At 34.0% G+C, this 20,352-nt stretch overlaps 1 protein-coding gene across 10 annotated transcripts in view; it reads left to right on the forward strand.

Annotated features, from left to right (window-relative positions):
* The window catches only part of LOC124957848 (zwei Ig domain protein zig-8), a 195,643-nt gene that overhangs the window by 87,016 nt on the left and 88,275 nt on the right, over window positions 1-20,352 (forward strand). For 6 of the 10 annotated variants that reach the window (XM_047515274.1, XM_047515266.1, XM_047515275.1 and 3 more), the window contains one exon: window positions 14,512-16,045. The exons of 3 other annotated variants lie outside the window; for them this stretch is intronic. In XM_047515274.1, the coding sequence (XP_047371230.1) occupies window positions 15,978-16,045 (68 nt within the window). In that variant the 5' untranslated portion in view covers window positions 14,512-15,977. Of the gene's footprint in view, window positions 1-7,476; window positions 8,069-14,511; window positions 16,046-20,352 lie in introns of those variants that run through there. One more of the 10 variants, XM_047515270.1, reaches the window with a different exon arrangement.

The following is a 20,352-nucleotide window of genomic DNA, read 5'->3' on the forward strand; positions in this document are numbered from 1 at the left end:
GATTTTTATATTTTGCTCAAAGTTAAACTAACATATATAATAATGAAATATATTGTTGTAATTCATGTGAAAATGTTTTTGAACATTTGATAACTGATATTGTCGTCGAAAAGACAAAAGGACTAAAAGAGGGAGAGAGAGAGAGAGAGAGAGAGAAAGAGACAAACAGAGAGAAAGAGACAGAGAGAGAGAGAGAGAGAGAGAGAGAAAGAGACAAACAGAGAGAAAGAGACAGAGAGAGAGAGAGAGAAAGAGAGATAAGCTTTGTCACGGAGGACTAAATGCAAGGATACCACGTTCATAAAGCACACCACGTTCATGACAAACATTTGAGTTAGCAATAGGCTTCACCGTTATAGTAGTAGTAACCGTTACAAAGTGGACGTGTACAATACTACTTGCAATCTTGTAAATTCGAACTTCGGTGCACGACATTGTACACAGAATAAATATTTGCGCGATCTCATAACATTGCTACTTATTGTCTAGATCGATCGCAAAACCCATGCCTCATGCCTTCCTACCACTATCTGACAGGAATATACACCTTCGTCGAGGAAGGACCTCGAAATATAACCGGTGATGATAAAGAGATCTGAGTATTAAATGCAATTACAAAATGAATGTCGTTGTAAATACAATCTCTCTTTTACTTTAACTATAATCAAAGTGACGAGTGATGTTGCTCTCCTGTAAAGTTGTTATACATTTTTTTTCTTTTTTTTTTCTTTTTTTTTTCTTTTTTTTTTTTTTTTTAATTTGTTAAATACAACGATATTTAATTCGTTTTACAAGCTTATACATTTCGAATGAGAAAAGAAAATATTATTTTTTTCATATATATGCATATATGAAATAAAAATATAAAGAAAAAGATTACGCTAACGATGGTAGAATTAGATTAGTATATATCCAATCGAATCGTGCAATTCTAACGAACTGTATTAATAACAAATCAAATATCGTATCGTATCGAGTATATCATATATATATATATATATATGTGTATAAACATATATTGGTAAATCGGTATAAACATATATAAATTCAATGTACGTTCGGCAAATAGAAATAAAAATTTGATTATACGGATCCTGACTTTTTACCATTACAGAATCCGATCACCAATAGTATTTTTATTTACTATTCGACGTTGCTTTTCAAATTTCATTTCTATCCTACAAATCTCTTGAAAATTTTCGTGTTTCATATTTTCAATCGTTTCACAATCGATACCGCAACTTTTAAAGTTGATAAAACGAGATGAATGAAACTCTATCAAGTAATAACTTTTTCTAACATAGATCAAATGTAATTTGATAAAAATTTAATTTCTTATTTATTTTATTTACCGTGGATTAATATCGTAAAACGTTCAAAAAATGATAGTCACGTTCGCTACGATACGTTCGCTACGTTCTACGTTAAAAGTTAAAGAAAGTCTCGCGATATGTAACATTAAATGTCTATTAACTTCGATACGAGGATTAAAGTTTTAACTGTGAGGATCATGATATATATCTTTCGAAGAATACTTGGCAAATATTTGCTGTATCGATCAATTTTCTATTTTTCTCTCTTTTTTTTTTTTCAACCTTTCTCTTGTTTTTTTCAAGCTTTCTCTTTTCTACTATCGAATAATTCTCCGTTAGTTTGTGTTAGTTTGTGAAAAATCTCCATCCCCAGAATCTGAAACGATGTGAACGTATATAACGTTGATTTGCCTGCGAACTTTTAATCCACCATTAAAGGATGAAGAGGGAAAAGAAGTGAGCTCTCTTCTTTACAATCGAAGGTTTACACATTTAAATTACTTGAAACGTGTGCGAGCTATTTTACACGAAACCATTTCAATTTATACCACGAGCAAAAATTACGGATAAGGAAGTGTCCATTTACTTTCTTTCTCTCTTTCCCTCTTTTCTTCTCTTTCTCTCTTTATTCATCTTTCTCATTCTTTTTCAAAAGAAAATCGATGTGCTTACTGGCTATAAAATTGCTTTCAGAATCTACCCTGAAATGGAAGAAAAGCTGAATAACACGTTCGCTTCGTATACGTTCTCGTTTACGCCTCTCATTTGTCATCGAACGTGAACACCCATATATATTCCTGATATCATTGACAATAAAACAATCGAGAATGTGTTCTCTTTCGTAAACAATAATTTAAATAGCGTAAATATTAAAATACCCCAAAAAAATCTCTTTTCGTATGATATAAATTTTTCTAACATCATCCATTCATTGATCTTTCCGAGAAACGAATTCAAATAAAATTTATACGTATTTGAAATGCACATAAAAAAAAAAAAAAAAAAAAAAAAAAGAAAGAAAGAAAGAAAAAAATATATATAAATCTATGTATTAAATAGACACGAATGTCAATTATCTTTAAAGTCTTCAACATTTAAATATATTCTAAACGATCACGAAATCTTCTCCGGTTATAAAAATCCACTGTTCTTTTTCTTTTTCTTTTTTCTTTTTTCTTTTTTTCTTTTTCTTCATCAATTTGCATAATTACACTTGCGTAGATTAAGCAGCAGGCGTTATACAGCCGGTGATGTTTCGAGTTAATGAGAGCTCGACGTTACTCTTTTGAAAAAGAGCAAGTCTCGTAGGGATCCTCCTCGTTCACGTGAGAATCATGAAATGAGAAAAGTAAAAGTTTATATGTGGCATTTGTTAAGGCGGTATCAAGATAAAAGTACCCAAGGTTTATCCCGTTTTTCCAGAGCGCCTTACACTAACTTTTTCTCTCTTTCTCTCTCTCTTTCTCTCTCTCTGTCTCTCTCTCTCTCTCTCTCTCTCTCTCTCTCTCTCTCTCTGTCTCAGACTTAGTCGAAAGAAAGCTCTTTCTTCTGGTATAAAGCCGACTTGGGTCTATGCGGTAAGAATATTGCTAGCTTTGCAAAAATACAAACTTTGCTTGCGAACGAAAAATATTTTCATTAAATAGTTCGCATGGTTCATTACAGAGAATTTTGCAAAGTAATATGAACAATGCCGAGTATAAAAATGACTCTGTTATTCGCCAAGTTATATAGTCTGTAAAGAAAAAAAAAAAAAAAAAAAGAAGTTCTATTTCGACGAGAAATATTCAAAATTCTCATTATAAATAAATAAAAAATCAATGTGCTCGTTAGGTATGTCGAACTTGATTATTGTCAGTCGAAGATTGTAAATTCATATACGATCTGGTAACATATTCGTAACATTTGTTTTGTCTTTTCTAAATAATAAGACTCCGGAAAAATTCGATAGAAAACGAAAGCTAGAGCTAGCTAGTTAGCTAGCTTGTTCGTTCCATCGAACTGCTAACAAGATTCGGTAAATTTCTGCGAATCAGAATTAAATTGGCCTCGATACGGAAGAACAGTTTTTCCGCTAGATCGTTACTATAAATTTATGTTTTGATTTACTGCAATTCACTGACCTGAATTTTAATTTCGTAATCCATTCTATATAAAAAGAATGGAGAGAATTGTGGGTGGCATGAAGATTTCGGGATACATCACTCCAAAGTTTGTCAACACCTACGAGGATGCGTCAGTTGGTTTTATTAGTTATTTGAACGAAAGCTTTATGAGCATGCGCAAATCGACTGGAAAAAAGTGCGATCGATGTCTGTCGTCGTTGGTTCTCTAATAAGATACCTAATGACAGTTTCGTTATCTTTAAATTAGCGTGTATTATTAACTATGTTATTAACGTCAGAACTTAGGTGTGCACGCGGAGAAAGAACGAAACAAAATGGAAAGAATACAGAAGAAGAGCTTTTGCGTGTTTCCGGAACATCCACGTTCTCCGGGGAAATAATGTGGACTATGGAAAAAGGAAGGTCAAAGAAAAGTAAATACCATCTAATAAATATGTCATTCCATTGTCAAGAATAAAACATAAAATAAATAGACGTAAGATAAAAGTAAGAAAAAGAAAGAAATAAAGAAAGAAAGAAAAAAGAGAAAGAGAAAGAGAGAAAGAGAGAGAGAGAGAGAGAGAGAAAGACAACAGAAGATTCTTCTCGTGACATTTGCAAAAGATCGAGCGAAACCCTTAGAATATTCAATATGACGTCGAGATACGATGAAAATGACCAATCAGGTAGCTCCGTCGTATCGTAGCGCACGGGCAAATCTTTACTTAGCATTCGAGCTTGAGATCGTTTCTCGACGATCGGTACGTATCCTACTCGTAGACGAGAGAAATGAGAGCCACTTACTATTTCACTCTCTGCAATCCCTTTTAACGGATTCGGTACTTGTACATTCCCTTTATAACGTAATACTACCGTTTTACGGTGACTTAATCGACTGACAGAGAAAGGCTACAGGTTTTATCAAGAAATATAAATTAATGCAACATCGTATTCACTGTCTCTGTTCGGTTGTCTTTCGATCGCGACAAGCTTCACCGAGCATTAATTTGCGCATCGTTTCATTCCTTTATCTACCTCTCTCTCTCTCTCTCTCTCTCTCTCTCTGCCTTTTATTGATCCTTTGACTGCTACATTTTTGCGTCCTTTGTCTCTCACCTACGTCGATTTTTCTAACTCGACACGAACTCTCATATTTTTCACAAAGCATTTCGATCTCCTCTGCAACGTGCATATGTAATAAAACGGATTTGTTTTATTCACTGAAAATTAATCACATAAATTGCCAATGAATTCTATCAATTTATGTTAATTCAATTAATCGATCTAAAATAATAATCAATCTCTCACACAGTTTATATCTTTTAATTCTCTTAGCTCTTCTTTTCGAATTATTTGTATGTCAAGAATATTCGATCGAGTTTAGGATATAATAAGTAATTAATGTTTTAAAGAAGAACCAGACTTTCGATCGAACGAAAAAAGAAAAGGAAATGATATATATTTACCCAAATCCAAGAGTCTTTTATGTATACTCAAGCAGCGTGAACCTAAGTATAAGAAGAATCAACAAAAGATTTTCAATTCGAAAACGAATAGTTTGTGTAGAATGAGTAGAGGAAGAGAAAGAAAGAGAGAGAGAGAGAGAGAGAAAAGAGAAAAGAGAAAAAAGCATTTGATACGAGAATAGACTCGAAACTTTTAATTTTCCATATATATATATATTTTTCTTTTTTTTTTGATATATCGAGAAAATCGAGAGAATAACATGTATGTATATTTGAAATTAGGAGGTCTTTCTCCTATGCACCATCTTTATATTACAATGAATAGAGATCAATAGTTAGGCTATCTTGCATTTTGAGAAAGAGTAAAAGTGACGATGATTTTAAATAGAGAAAGAGAGAGAGAGAATGAGAGAGAGAGAGAGAGAGAGAGAGAGAGAGAGAGAGAAATTGAATGAAAAGAAATGGAAACGAGCTATCACTCATGATAGCTTATCCAAAAGATTCTCTAATGCTTCGAGTCATCAGTCGTTCGAATTGCACTCGACCCTGGCTTACTCGTGGATTTTCCACTAGAAAAATAACCCGCGATTTTTCTTATCGAGTGACAGGACGGCGTCCGAGGACAGGCCAAAAAATAGACTAGCATAGGGAACCACCTCTGAAGGTTCGTATCAAAGTGGCAGACGACGTAAGTTTCTTCTCTAATGGGCGAGTTCTCCTCTTCTTGGGCCAAAATAAACAACGCGTTTTTAGATAGACCGACAAAATGTCTTACTTTTGAGTAAAGACGAATAGAAATGGAAAGAAGGGCCCAGAAAGAAAGAGAAAGAGAGAGAGAGAGGGAGAAGTAGAAAAGTAGATAGTTATTTATCGTACCGCAAACTAAATGATCCAAGTGAAAAATACAAGAAGAAAATGTATGCGAGAGAGCAGAACGAAAAACTCTGCTTCGAGCTCAAGCTGATTTATGTAAGCGTCGCTGGATTTTGAGCTATTTTTTCTTTTCCCCGTCTGCTTTACTCTCTTTTTCTCTTTCTCACTCTCTCTCTCTTACTCTCTCTCTCTCTCTCACTCTCTCACTCTATCTCTTTCTCTCTTTCTATGTATACGGATATGTATATATATATATATATATATATATATATATATATATATATATATATATATATATATATGGCTTTCTTTTATTCTGTCATTCTTTTTTTTTTCAAAAGCCTCGCATCGTATGCGGGACGTATCGATCATAATTTCGAAAGCCAACCCGCCACAAGATTTATATCGGTGCCTATATCTCATGAATAAATTCGGGAGGCCGGTGTTTAGACGACAAAACGTCGATGATCCCACTCGCGAGAGATAGATGGATAGAAAGAGAAAAATTGAAGTAGAAAGAGAAAAGTTCCCTTTTCCATAGACTTTGAAATAAGCTCGAGAGCCCTTCACTGTCATGTAAAAATCCATGGCATCTCTTTAATAAAGGAGGCAGATGGATGAGAAGAAAAAGCAAAAGAGAAAAAAGAGAACAAAGAGACTTGAAAAGCGAGAAACGTCTGTCTACTCGATCCGTCTTCTCCGCAAGAGAACCGGTTCCGTGCATTCACAAATCGCAGTTTGAACTGCACTCGACTCTGTTTGTACCTGTCGTTCGGCGATAAATACCTTTGAAGACCGTTGCTAATGGAATTTTAATTCTCTTATATCTTGCGTCGAGAAGAAGAAACCTCTTATAAGGTAAAAGTGCGAGAAAGAGAGAAAGAGAAAGAGAAAGAGAAAGAGAGAGAGAGAGAGAGAAAGAGAAAGAAAGAAAGAGAGAGAAAGAATAGTGCATAGAAGAAAATCACCTAATATGAAGATTATGCAAACATTTTTAAATATATCCCAACGAGTTTATGCGAAAATGGATATGAGAAGATCGAGGGATGAAAAGAAAAGGAACGTGAGGCCAAGGGACGATGATAGCTTCTCGACGATTTATCTATAGAAATTCTCGAATAGTTTGGGATTGATCATCAAACGTTAGAAAAGCATTCGACCCTTCTTCTTTTTCTCTTCTCCTTCTTCTTCTTCTTCTTTTTCTTTTTGGCTCAGGTGTTTCCACGAAAAGATAACGAGGAATTCCTTATATCGACTGAAGAAATCACGTCAAAATCAAAGCAGAGGGATGGACGAAGGGCCGAATTAAAAAGAAGCTCACACTAAGCTGGATGTATTTCGCAAAGGCGAGGCCTTTAAGCTTCAATTCTCTTCGAAAGACGAGGAATTTCTTTTCTAACGACTACGATTTACCTCCAAACCTTTCTTTCGATCTCTCTCTCTCTCTCTCTCTTTCTCTCTCTCTCTCTCTCTCGCTCGCTCTTTCTCTCTATCCCTCTTTGTCTTTCTGCGATTTATCACCGACGAACGTTGGCGCCACTTAAACGAGTCGTATGCGAAAAAAAAAAAAAAAAGAAATAACCAACAAGAAAGAGTATTTAAAGACTGACGCTCTGATTGGAACTAGTATTGTTGCTGTGTTCTTGCATTCCCAGATACACCAAAAGGGCAGAGAAAAAGAGAGAAAGCGAGAGAGAGAGAGAGAGAGAGAGAGAGAAGGAGGGGCAGGGGAGGGAAGGAGGGATAAAGAGAAAACGAGAAAAAAGATAGGTACCTATCGAAGTACCGGGTCACTGTATTCCTATAGTGAAGCACGCTTTTAGAGCACACTTTCCACGCGGGATTAGCAAGGATTACACTCGGTAATACTACGCCGTTTCACGAAAACGACCGAACGAACGAATTGGAACTTTTAGCATGCCTTGTTTCCTGAAAAAAAAAAAAAAAGCATGGCGTTATTACTGCGAAGTGGAAGTATGGTTGAAGAGGGAAAAAAATAGAGAGAGAGAGAGAGAGAGAGAGAGAGAGAAAGAGATAGAGAGAAGAGAGAAGGGTGTTAGACCAGAGAAACCCACAAAATGTTAACGGTACAGGCAACGAGCTTTTCGTGACGCGCTCGTAGCGACGACGTTTCAGCTCGTTTTCGATGAAAGGACAAATTATCACGCGGCAGATAATTACGATGAGAGGCCGACGTTGCTGAATACGACCGTTCGTTAATAACTGCTATCCTCGCTTCATTATACGAACCGCAATTTGCTTATTGGACGTTTAGCGGCTACCATGCCAGCCAGTCAGCTGCCTACACTATGTATGTATTGTATGTAACTATCGTATTCTTCTTATATGTCATTATTTCGTCATCAATCGTGAAATACTATATTATTACATTCGAATAACTATTACAACGTTGTGATTCTGGAATTGGATATTAAAGGTATCCAATTTCCTATTAAAAAAGGCTTATAATTAGTAATTCACTATATTACTTAAAATCAGAATACGAGAGCAAAAAAGTACGTCTATTAAAATAATATATTGTTATTATAGCTCGATTAACCACAACGTTAGAACGATAAATATAATATTTTAGAAATTGCGTACGGTATACATTCTCGAAATCATAGGATTTTACGTAAACGTAAATTCTCGATTGTTTACATTACGTATATACGTAACGCATCGATAACTTCGAAATACACAACATGAGAAAATATAATGATAGATTAATGAAAGATTTAATGCACACAGTTATACAACGAATCACTACTTTTTCCAAATAGAAGGTTAATCATAATGCGTTCGTTGATTTTGGAGTTAATAATGTACGTGATTATCCTTGCTGAATATATAATAAATATCATGATATAACTAATGTAAGTTTTTATTTCGGAGAATTTTTTTTTTCTTCTTTTTTTTTTTTTTTTTTTTTTTTTTTTTTTTTTTTGTATATATTACACACAAGGAAAGTCTGTTTTTATGAGAAAACCTTGGGCAAAATTATATTTTTCAATTTTCTTTTAATTATTTTTATAAAGCACAATTTATATCATTACACAATTGCATCGTTGGAAATATTCACCCTTATAAAGTTTCCCGTTAAACGACCTCGTACTTAATAGTTCGTCGAATTTCCGTGAACAAATAACTCATATTGATCCATCAGTCAGAATGAGGAAGAGAGTAATAAAGGAAATTAATCGCAATGAACGTTCTAACGAACGTTCCCTTGTTCGAGAAAGCGTTGCATCGCTCGGTAAATATAAATGCGTATCTATCCTTCGCTTATGTATTTGCGTATATTATTATAAACCGTCCCTCCCTCCCCCTCCCCTCCCTCCGCCCTTTAAAATTATACTACGAAGGATATTAAGTTCTAGTATCTTTCGAAGGATCAACGTTTTGGTGTTAAATTAAAGGAGAACGTTTACTTGAAATGACAATATAAAAACATAAAGATAAAGATCTAAAAGGATGTGTGCATGAAAATGAAAGAATGCGAATGAGATCAAATAAGATTTATCCGACGATCTTAATATTCATCGATATAATGTGAACAACTCGTGGAACTGTATGAAGGAATGAAATAAGGACGGTCAATAATTAAACAAATAAAACACAAATATTAAGGGTACGACGATTAATTCTATCCTTGATAGAAAACCCGATGAAATTTCTTTACAAACATTTATCGTAATTCATTGTTTGTTTATACCGGAAGATCTCTTTACGAAGAGACGTAACACGTATGTACATACGTACGTAGTTGTAAGCACGAAAGTCCCACACGATTCGTTCACCCTCGTTTAATCGCGACGTTATCGCGACTTGTGCCACACGTGCATGTCATAAATTAACCTTCGTGACACACGAAAGGAAAGAAAGAAAAGAAAAATATATATATATACGTATATGTGCAAAAAGAAAGAGAGAGAGAGAGAGAGAGAGAAAGTGAACGACCGCCTTTAGTGAGTTTTAAGGTAGCCGGAAACTTTTCCACGGTTCGTGAAAGTTTTTGTCGCGTGGCACGATGGCGCGAGGTATCACAACATAAAAATAATTCTTCTCGACAAATGTACACCTTCTTTTCTCCATTCCCTCGCCTCCTCCCGAATCTTCCCCTCTTATCTACCAATACAACCCAAAGAATAGAACCACTCGAGTTTTTAATAAATACTTTCGAAGCAACAACTCTTTCTTATCTCTTTTCTTGATCTCTTTCTGCAACGAATCAAAAATTTCTTGATATCTACGATATCTATTATATAACGTTATCTCGAAGGAATTCTCCTTCCTACGGTATTCTTTATTATCGCAAATAATCATTTCAGTTTTCCTTCCTACGATATCGCATCGTAATCGTCGAAATTTATCGCAATAACTGTATTACTTTTCATCGTATTTATCGAATTCTATGTTTTCGCGTTACTGAGAAAGACTAGAATGCTAAAGTTGAAAATTCGAAAGATAACTGGCGAAAGAAAGATGTAACTCTTGGTCTCTGACGATATCCAACAGCACAGCACGTAGAAAATCACCAGGACTCACGGTGATCGTTATATTCAGCATCGACGATAACGGTCTGCGTTGGAGGATTACGGTTAAAATCGTATCTAACAGCTCGTCTCTTGCTTTTTCCTCTTCGAACGTGTACGTTTTATCTCTCCTCCTCCTCCTCCCCTCTCTCTCTCTCTCTCTCTCATCTTCTCTCTACGTTTTCACGTGTATGTGCGTATGTATATGAATGTTTATGTATATATATATATATATTGTATGAGTATATATATATATATATATGTATATATATATTCGTGTGTATGTGTGTATGTGTGTGTGTGTGTGCATGCTAGCTATCTAAATCTTCGTACACGGTACGCTTCCGTACGTTTCACCGTGGAGAGGAGAATAAGGGTGAACATTGGAAGCAAGCTATATCGATGGAACAGCGGTTGTATCGCGCGTGACTGCGCATGGTTAAACGACCCTGAGAATGTATGCGAATCTGTACGTGCTCGTACGTGTATGTCTTCGACCGATGTCCAGGACGTTCGCGAAGGAAAAGCGACGATCGGTTACAGTGCTTTGCGATTACGCCAGATGGAAGAGAGTGGGGGATGGGGATAAAGGCAAAGTGTCGAGGCTGGATCGTCTTTCCTTTTTATGCCCTTTCAACGGGATACCACTAGCTTTAACATAAAACTTCTCCCTTTTTTCTTCAACAGTTCGAACGCTCTTAAAAAAAAAAAAAAAAAAAAAAAAAAAAAAAACTTTCTCGAGGATTCTAAAAAAAGGGGGGAAAAACAAAAAAGAAAAAGGACATCAAAGTATGACATTTTGTATCGTTCATGAATAAGTATTATAAGTATTATATCGGTTCTATAATCTAAATTATCAGATTTAATGAAGGAAATGACAGAAAAAAAAAAAAGAAATTAAAAAAAATATTGTCTCTTAAGCCACTGATTCTTCGAGTCAAAGGATTAAACTTCTCAACTCATTGAGACACTTAATCCATCCCATAGTCGATAATCAAACGTAATCGACAAAGATCGAAGTTCGTACTTGAAACGGAGTTATCATGAAATCCGTGAGTTCGTTTAGATCGATTAATTCATCCTTGCGAGACCATCAAACCAAATTACTCTTAATGGAAGCTAAGTTATTAGCAGCAAAGTCGCGGCAACGGATTCAGAATTTCTTATTAGTTGCACCATCTAAAACTATCCGTCTTTCTCCCTTTATTTTTATCTCTCTATCTCAGTGCAACATTGCATTACGTTCTCGGCGATGCTACGTTTTCCCTTTGAAAGCATCTTAAAGCGCCTTTTGCACTAGCTTCTGCATATTTCACGAACTAGCAACACGATACGCGACGCTAAGAATCCTCTCAATCAAGTGTTAAAAACCATCAGATTTCTTGATAAACTTAAATCAAAAGAAATGCCAATTGGGAAGAGTTCAAACGATAATAACGAAATATATATAATATATATATATATATATAGAAATATACATAAAAATATATATATATATATTATGTATAAAATACAAAATAATATAGAAAATATAAAATGTCTGTATGATATGCATAATATCTTATGAATTCTTTATAGAATTCGAAAAATCAGAACTATAAATAGAATATTTCTAATGACGTCAATGGCAATCGATTATAGAGAGTACAAATTTACAATTCAACGTATTTACAAATACGTCATTTACAGATATGACAAAAAAAGCTCCTGTATGTGTGTATATATATATATATATGCATATATATGTAGACATCTGACCTGTAAACAAAGCTCTTCATTCGAATACACCATTCATTCAGAAAAAAAGGTCGCGAACCAGTGATCTTTATCGTGTCGTATCATAGGTCTAACACGAGAAATATCTTGGGAGATAGAGAGGAACATTTTACAATCTATCCATTTCCTTTCCCTTTCCACCTACAATTTATCGATTCCGGTATGGCGTAAAGCTTTCCATTAACAACGTGCCAAGGCGCGTATGCACCAACTACGCCTATTTTGTCGATGTGCATTTGCAGGCTAGCTTGGCCTTATCTATTGTAACTAACCAATCGGTTCAAAGTTTCGCGTACTAATGCATTATGCGTTATAACCTATATATATATATATATATATACATATATATACACATAAGTGTGAAGAGATGAACGTAAATGTGAATATGACTGTGAGAGAGAAAAGCTTTGCGTTTATGTATACATACAACTAATGTGCCTCTCTATGTTCACGTTATATTGACATGAATCAATAAGATACAAGCATATGCGTTACCGTAACTATATTCTCACTATCTATCCCTCTCTCTCTCTCTCTCTCTTTCTCTCTCTCTCTCTCTCTCTCTCTCTCTCTCTCTCTCTCTCTCAACACATTGAAATTCAATGGAAAATGATATTCCACGATGGTTTGAATCACATACAATATACATATTTTACTTCCCGAGAAAATATTGACGATATCTGAATCATTTCTATCTTCGTTCTATCGATCAAATATTTCTAACGTTTCATAATTCATAATATTAATAACAATGATTATAATAACGATAATAATAATAATAATTACAGCAGCAACAACAACAACAGTAATATATAATATATATATATGTATATATATATATATATATATATATATATATATACAACAACAGCAATAACAATGATAATAATGTTATTATTATAATGACGAAAATGATATTAATAATACCTAACGAATAATAATTAATGATTCATCCTCGGAGAATACATTTCATTTCTAATCCGTTGAAGATCAAAGTTCATTTTAATAGAAAAACGAGCATATTTCGTCCACCTGAAGGGATGAAGAAAATTAGCAAATTAACCACATCTTTTGCTCTTTGTTCTATTCTCCACGTCACGAAATGCATGCATTTGGAACGCTGAATTATTCAGAGAGGTTTGATATTAACATAATGGTGGGGTGGGGGGGAGGGGAGGGGGGGAACGGTGGAGGGAGATGCAAATTCACATCATCTCGTCGTAATTGTACAGGATGATCAGTAAGATTCAATATTTACCACCAATAGAGACATGCCAGCGATATCGTGGACGTATATTCGGAATACAAAAGAGAAGTTATCTCGTTCGATGTTATTTGCCCTTCTTTTTTTTTATCATTCTCTTCTTCATCTTCTTTCATCGATTTCGCTGTTATGTCCGATAAAATAGAAGAAAACGTTTCATATCGGGTAATTTAAATAAGAATCGTGAAAGAATATTCACCAAAAGTTACTATAAGCAAATAAACATTTTTAATAGTAATTAAATACATATCGTATTTGTTCAATGATATTTCATTCAAGATATAAAAAAAAAAACCAATCCTCTAATCACGAATATGAAAAAAAAAAAAAAAAACGTTATTAATTTTGGCAAATCGTTGCGAGATTTTCATCGTTTGTTATTAAAAGAAAAAAAAAAAAAAAAAAAAAGAAGAAAAAAAGAAAAGAAAAGAAAAAGAAAAAAAAGAAAAAAAGAGAGAAAAGAATATAGAACAACAATTTTTCAATAAACGTCATTCTAAATATATTTTGTCTCATGTAAACCAATCCTGAGAGAATTCTAATCTCTTATAGATATACATTTTTTCCAAAAGTGACTGTAAAAAACGTATGAATTCGATTCTTGGATGCGGTCGCACGGAATCTACCCTTTTTTTCTCTTTCTCTTTCTCTTTCTCTCACTTGCTCGCTCGGAGCTCTTCCGAAGAACATCGTTTATCACGCGATGCAATCGCGAGTTCTCGTATAACCACTGTCTGCTTTCTCTTTTTCTTTTTTCTTTTTTCTTTTTTCTTTTTTCTTTTCTCTTTTTCTTTTTCTTTTTTTTTTTTTTTTTTTTACTCGACTGGTGGGAAAGCGTCGCGCGGCGGAATTACGCCCGCGGAGAAGAAAATAAATCCTTCAAAGGATTATTCGTGCTTTAAGGAAGAAAAATTCTTCGTGATATACGATGTGAAGAAAAAAATAATCCAAGAGTTCGTTCGGTTATCCATGTCGCAGAATAGGATACTCCTACTCATACTCTTGACATGGTGTGTGCCACAAATTTAAAAAATAACTTCTGAAAACTTCGACGTACTTCATTTTTTTCCTTTACGAGGTTTTTTTCTTCTTTTTTTTTTTTTTCTTTTTTTTTTCTTTTTTTTTCTTCCTTTTCTTCAAAACAGATGAAACAGATTTTTGTCTTGTTTTTTTCCATAGATAGAGAACAATGGATGGTTCAGCGAATAATAACAAACGATAGGAAGACAGATAAAATAAAATAGAAATGAATGATATTGAAAGGATAAAATAGAATAGCATGGAATATATTTAGAATATATAATTAAGAAATATGATAAATGATAATGAAAGGAAATAATTGAAATATAAAGAAATATACAAAAATGTAGAATAAATAGAAGATGGAGTAATAAGAAAAATTGATATATGAAGCAACATTTTTGAGAACATATGGAGAAAAATATAAAAATTAAAATAAAGGATAACAAAAGACTGAAAGACAAAAAGATAAATAGATAGATAAAGATAAAGATAGATAGAGAGAGAGAGAGAGAGAGAGAGAGAGAGAGAGAGAAAGCTAATATCAGATGCAGTTATACAACTCCCACTTGTGTGTGTGTGTGTGTATGTATATGTGTAATTATAGCGAAACGTGTAATAAAGCGTAAAATTAAATTCCAACTCGTTTGGCCCACTTTTGTCCTCTTCTTCTCTCTCTTTCTCTCTCTCTCTCTCTCTCTCTCTCTCTCTCTCTCTCTCTCTCTTTTCCTCCCTTTTCTCTGCATTTCGATTTTTACGTCCACAAAATTGTGAATATTTGCCAAATATTACTTGCGCTAGAACCACGTGAACGCAACTGATATTACTTCAGGATTCTTAATTGAAAGTTCGAAAGAGCCGTCAGTGCAATTACAATCAGACAAATCGCATTTAGGAATGCGTTACGAACGAAAAAGCTTCGAGGTTCGAGCGTCGAAAGGTCACGCTCGTCCGTGGATACATGGATACATAGCTTATGACGTCATTACAACCGAGGATTTTACTAGCATACATCCCCGCACTAGAAATGTCAAAATGAAAGCTTTTAAACGAGAAACTTGGAAATATTCCTCGCAAAGCAATTCCCTTCAAAATGTATACATTTATTTCGTTACCCTTGGAATAATTGTAAACTAAAAATTGCCACGAGTTCTGACGAAAGAAGAAAACAAAACAAAACGAAACAAAACAAAAAGAAAAGAAAGAAACGGAAAGGAAAAACGAAAAACAACAAACAGGAAAAAGAAAGCCCTATTGTCTCGGCTCGAAATTAGATTTTTTTTTTCTATTTTTTTTTTTTTTTTTTTTTTTTCGGCAAAACTAAAACGCACGTACCAAACATTGACGATCAATCATGAAAGAAAACTTCTCACTTGATGATCACTAAAGGTTAAAGTCGTACGCATAAAAGAACGATCGAGTATGTTTTTACGTGTATGTCAGTTAGACGCACGTGCTGGTTCCTTTGCCGTACGTTCAATGGACGAGAATTGTGTGTGGCTTGAGAAGATGGAATGAAACTAAAAGAATAAAAAAAAAAAAAAAAAAAAAAAAAAAAAAAAAAGAAAGAAAGAACCAGAAAGAGAGATAGGAGGGAAGGAAGAGAAAAAGATAGTCCTTCCAAGATGGGAATTATAAGAAGGGGAAAAGATCCTCATGGCGATGAGAGGGGACGGGGATGGAGGCGGAGAAGGTAGGAGGGAGGAATAAAAAAGTCGTATGGGAAAAGTGTGCCGAGTCGACTTTTATTACTCACTCTCACGTATTTTCACCTTCGTGTTCTCGTATCTCTATTGTTACCTCTTTGCCTCTCACTTTTTCTCCCTTTTTCCTTGTGTATCGTACTTACACGTCTCACGTTTTTATATGTATTCATGTATATATATATGTGTGTGTGCGTGTGTGTGTGTGTGTGTGTGTGTGTGTGTGTGTGTATGTATATATGTCTCTATGTGTGTGATGACCGCTCGGGAGCACGCTCGCACAGCTTTTTTCTCTGTTCGCGACACCACCGGCAACGACCTTTTGTGCCTTCGAGCCTGGCTTGCACCACCGCTCTCCAATGTATGTATATATGTACCATCAGACTGCACATACCCTGTAAACCAAGCTGCTCGCGATAGTTACAGGCGCCGCGAGTAAAGCGAGTAAAACGGAGCGCAATTCTCTCGGATGCGCATATCGCTTTAACAATGCGCGCGTGTGTCTCGCCTACGCTCCAACGCCAAACCTGAATCGATGATATATTTTTTTTTCTTCACTTTACTCCTCTCTCTCTCTCTCTCTCTCTCTCTCTCTCTCTTTCATGTTTTCTTCTTTCGTTTCCAACGAGTAAAAAACACTATAGAAGCTTTTAAAAGATAAAAAAAAAAAAAAAAAAAAAAAAAAAAGAAAAAAAAAAGGAAAAAGAGAAAAGAAAAAAGAAACAAAAAAAGGAGAAAAAAATAAAAAAAAAGGAAAAAACTATGAACGAGAGAACGACTAACGAATGGCTTTATCGAGATTCGTTTCATTACTAAATCCGACGTGGTACGTTCACGCGAACGTGCCCGTATGTATCTACGTACACATCTGTTTTAATCGTGGCTGCCAGTGGTCATTTGAAAATACATTGGGCAAAAATCGAATTCATGTCCCTGTCAAATTTACTTTATTCGTTCTATCCCACTATATAACGGTTTTAAGAACCGGTTATCGCGTGTATTTTAATGTCAGATATTCCAGACGGACATGCGAATTTTTATTGACCTGATTTCTTCATCGATTCCCTCCTCCTGTACTGCTGAGTACACGCTGCGGTGACACGCGCATCCACGAACGAAATTGGAAACGACGACTTCCCGAAAGCCGATTGATCATTTAAACGACGCGAGAAATTCGTTGGGCAATGTGAACATTGTTGTCCGATGACGAGAAGTTATTTTTAAGAGTGAAAGAGAAAAAAGAAAAGTGGGGGAAAAACAGGAAAAGGGGAGAAAGAGAAAGAGAGTTTTATATCGATACACAATTTTGTTACGAGTATCGGAAAAATAGTCACCACCCTTTGTTATATTTTCCCTATGGTCCGCCAACGTACGTATTAATACAAAAAGTAAACGTTATCGAACAAAAACGTTTCTCTTTCGCACGGAATTTACATACCTACAAATCACAAAATTCATTCCAAGCTTATCGACGAATCAACGCACATTAACGCACGCATTACGACTACCTCTTGGTGACTGCATTCATATTTGTAAATTATAAATTCTCCACAGTTATATATATATATATATATATATATATATATATATATATATATATACATATATGTATGTATGTGCGGGCGCACATGTGTGTTTGTATATATTTAAACAGTTGTACCCATAGTTCGTTTTAAATCGACTCACGATATTTACGATTCCACTCGGCTGATTTCGTCGAAATTCTCTAATTCGCCATGTTTTATGAGCACCAGCCTTCTACATATAATTAATCAGCAATGCAATTAATGATATGCAACGACATTTCGGGATAACTGTTATTATGCGAGTCGCTTTAAATGCAAACCGATAACGAGAATGAGCAAAGAAAATCGAGCGATCTCGTTTTATACGGACAACGATAGCAATGTAAAATTATGTTTCGTTATTTATTGCTCTTTCCTCCTTCCCTCTCTCTCTCTCTCTCTCTCTCTCTCTTTATCTCTCTTTATCTCTCTTTATACTATTATTTTTAATTATGTTTCTTTGTTTAACTTTATTTTAGAATTGTTCTCAATTATACTCAGTTTATCTTGTTTTGTAATTAACTTTAATTTCATTGGTAGCTCGTAACTTTAAATAATTATTATTGCTTGTTATTTTCTTTTTTATCTCTTTCTCTCTCTCTCTCTCTCTCTCTCTCTCTCTCTCTTCATCTTTAGTTAATCACAAGAGTAATTTTAATTTACATCTCTTATGAATTCCCTTTCGAAAGAAATTAGAATTTTGAATGATTTGTGGAGCACAGAATAAAATAAGATCTAGACAAAAAAATCTCGAACGCTTTCTCATTACGAAATTAAAATAATTTTGAATTTACGCAATAGAAAATCTAACAATGCATAAGCATAAAAGCCAAAATAGATAAAGGGAAGATAATAGAAATTTATTTCAATTCGCTTCACAAATCATTAATACTTTTAATGGATAGTCAAAATTTCTTTATATCTATATATATATATATATATATACATGTACCGTGAATACATTTGAGGTAATGAGGAATTCTCATTAAAAAGATATTCTAATTAAACATTCGTTTTTTTGTTATCGATTTCCTCCAACAAAGCACTCCCGACAAGACGATAAGCCTATAAATTCAAAATTGAAAAAAATATAATTGAAATGATAAAACTAAAAGAAAACTAACGAGTCGAAAAATTTTTGGAATGGCGAAAGTACAGAAAATTGAACAATTTTTGTGGCAGCCAAAAAATAACATAACGTTTCTTGCGCAAAGTTGAAATTGCTACGTAATACTACTACTATTACTATTTCTAATAGAGAGAGAAAGAAAGAGAAAGAGTGAGAGTCAAGTGTAATTATGAGTTAGCAAGTGAGTGTTACTAAAAATCGTTCATTCGTGGTAAACACCGTTTGGGGAAAGAGAACACAATTATTTGCTTGCTTCGAACAACTCATAGTTTCGAATAATGCGTCACTTGTTTCAAACGTTTCAGGGATGATCGTGAATGATCGTGAATGATCGTTCATTACGGTTTCTCGAAAATCGGAACCCGTTACGTCCGGTGGAACAATTTATATGCACCTGCATACGTTAATCCTTTTCCTAAATATATATACCTACGTACATATATGTATGGATGAATAGTGAAAAACGATAATAGCTTCTGTTAGGAATACGATTAACAATGACTATTAAATATTATCTTTGTTAGGAATTTAATTACGTAACCGAGAATAATATCAGATATTATAGGAACAGTATGGTTCTTAATTTATTTTATATCAAAAAAAAAAAAAAGAAAAGCAAAAAAAAAAAAAAAGATAAAGAAAAAACAAATTATACTCCAACAACATTATAAATTTCTCTTATTGTTCTCAATTAAAAGATTATTATGGGAATAAACAAAAATAATTAAATATATACAAACCCACACGGCATTACTGCTTTTTATCATACAAATACATTCATATATATATATATATATATATAAAACCAATTTACACGTGTACGTAAACACATGCTGCTCTTTCCATGAACAACACTTCAAACACCTCGTTGATAAACTCAGAGCGTAGGAAGCATCATAAATTCCATTTTCGCATGCCCTGCATTTAACTTTGTCCGTGGTATTCGATACGTTATTATCGTACCGCGCTATCGGATACACGTGTTTTGGAATGTTTGCCTTTGTCCGAACGGAGCAAAGGTATTCGACACGTTCATGTAAATTCAACATGTAAATACGTGCCGCGTATGCGAACATCTTGCAAAGCCGTCGGGTGTTTCCATAATATCCTCGTATCACGTAATCGACGATCGTGAAAGACACGAGATAGCGTGAATAAGACGTCGTACATATCCGAAATGATCTTCGATTGATTGATATTCCCATAGATAAAACATTCACAAGAATATTATGATAAAGATAAGAATATCACAATTTAATCGATATATAATATTTATATGATGTATATATAATATTTATTTCAAAGTATTATTTTCTTCTCGAGATTTTGAGTCTTCGAAATTGATTAAATTTAAACTTGCAAACCTTAAATATACCTATAATATATGAGCATAGCTCATGAGAAATAATTTAAGTGTATAAAAATAATCAGAAAGATCTACATAATTTTTTTGTTTTTTTTTTTTTTTTTTGTTTTCTATCAAATCCTCTTTCATAGTAAAATACATTATTAAAAACATCTATTATAATCATAATTCTCTTTATAATACGTATACATCAGATACAATATTTATTACTTTAAATGTCAGTCACATAAATATTTT

This window comes from Vespa velutina, chromosome 2, assembly GCF_912470025.1.
Source record: "Vespa velutina chromosome 2, iVesVel2.1, whole genome shotgun sequence".
NCBI classification, from domain to species: Eukaryota; Metazoa; Arthropoda; class Insecta; order Hymenoptera; family Vespidae; genus Vespa; species Vespa velutina.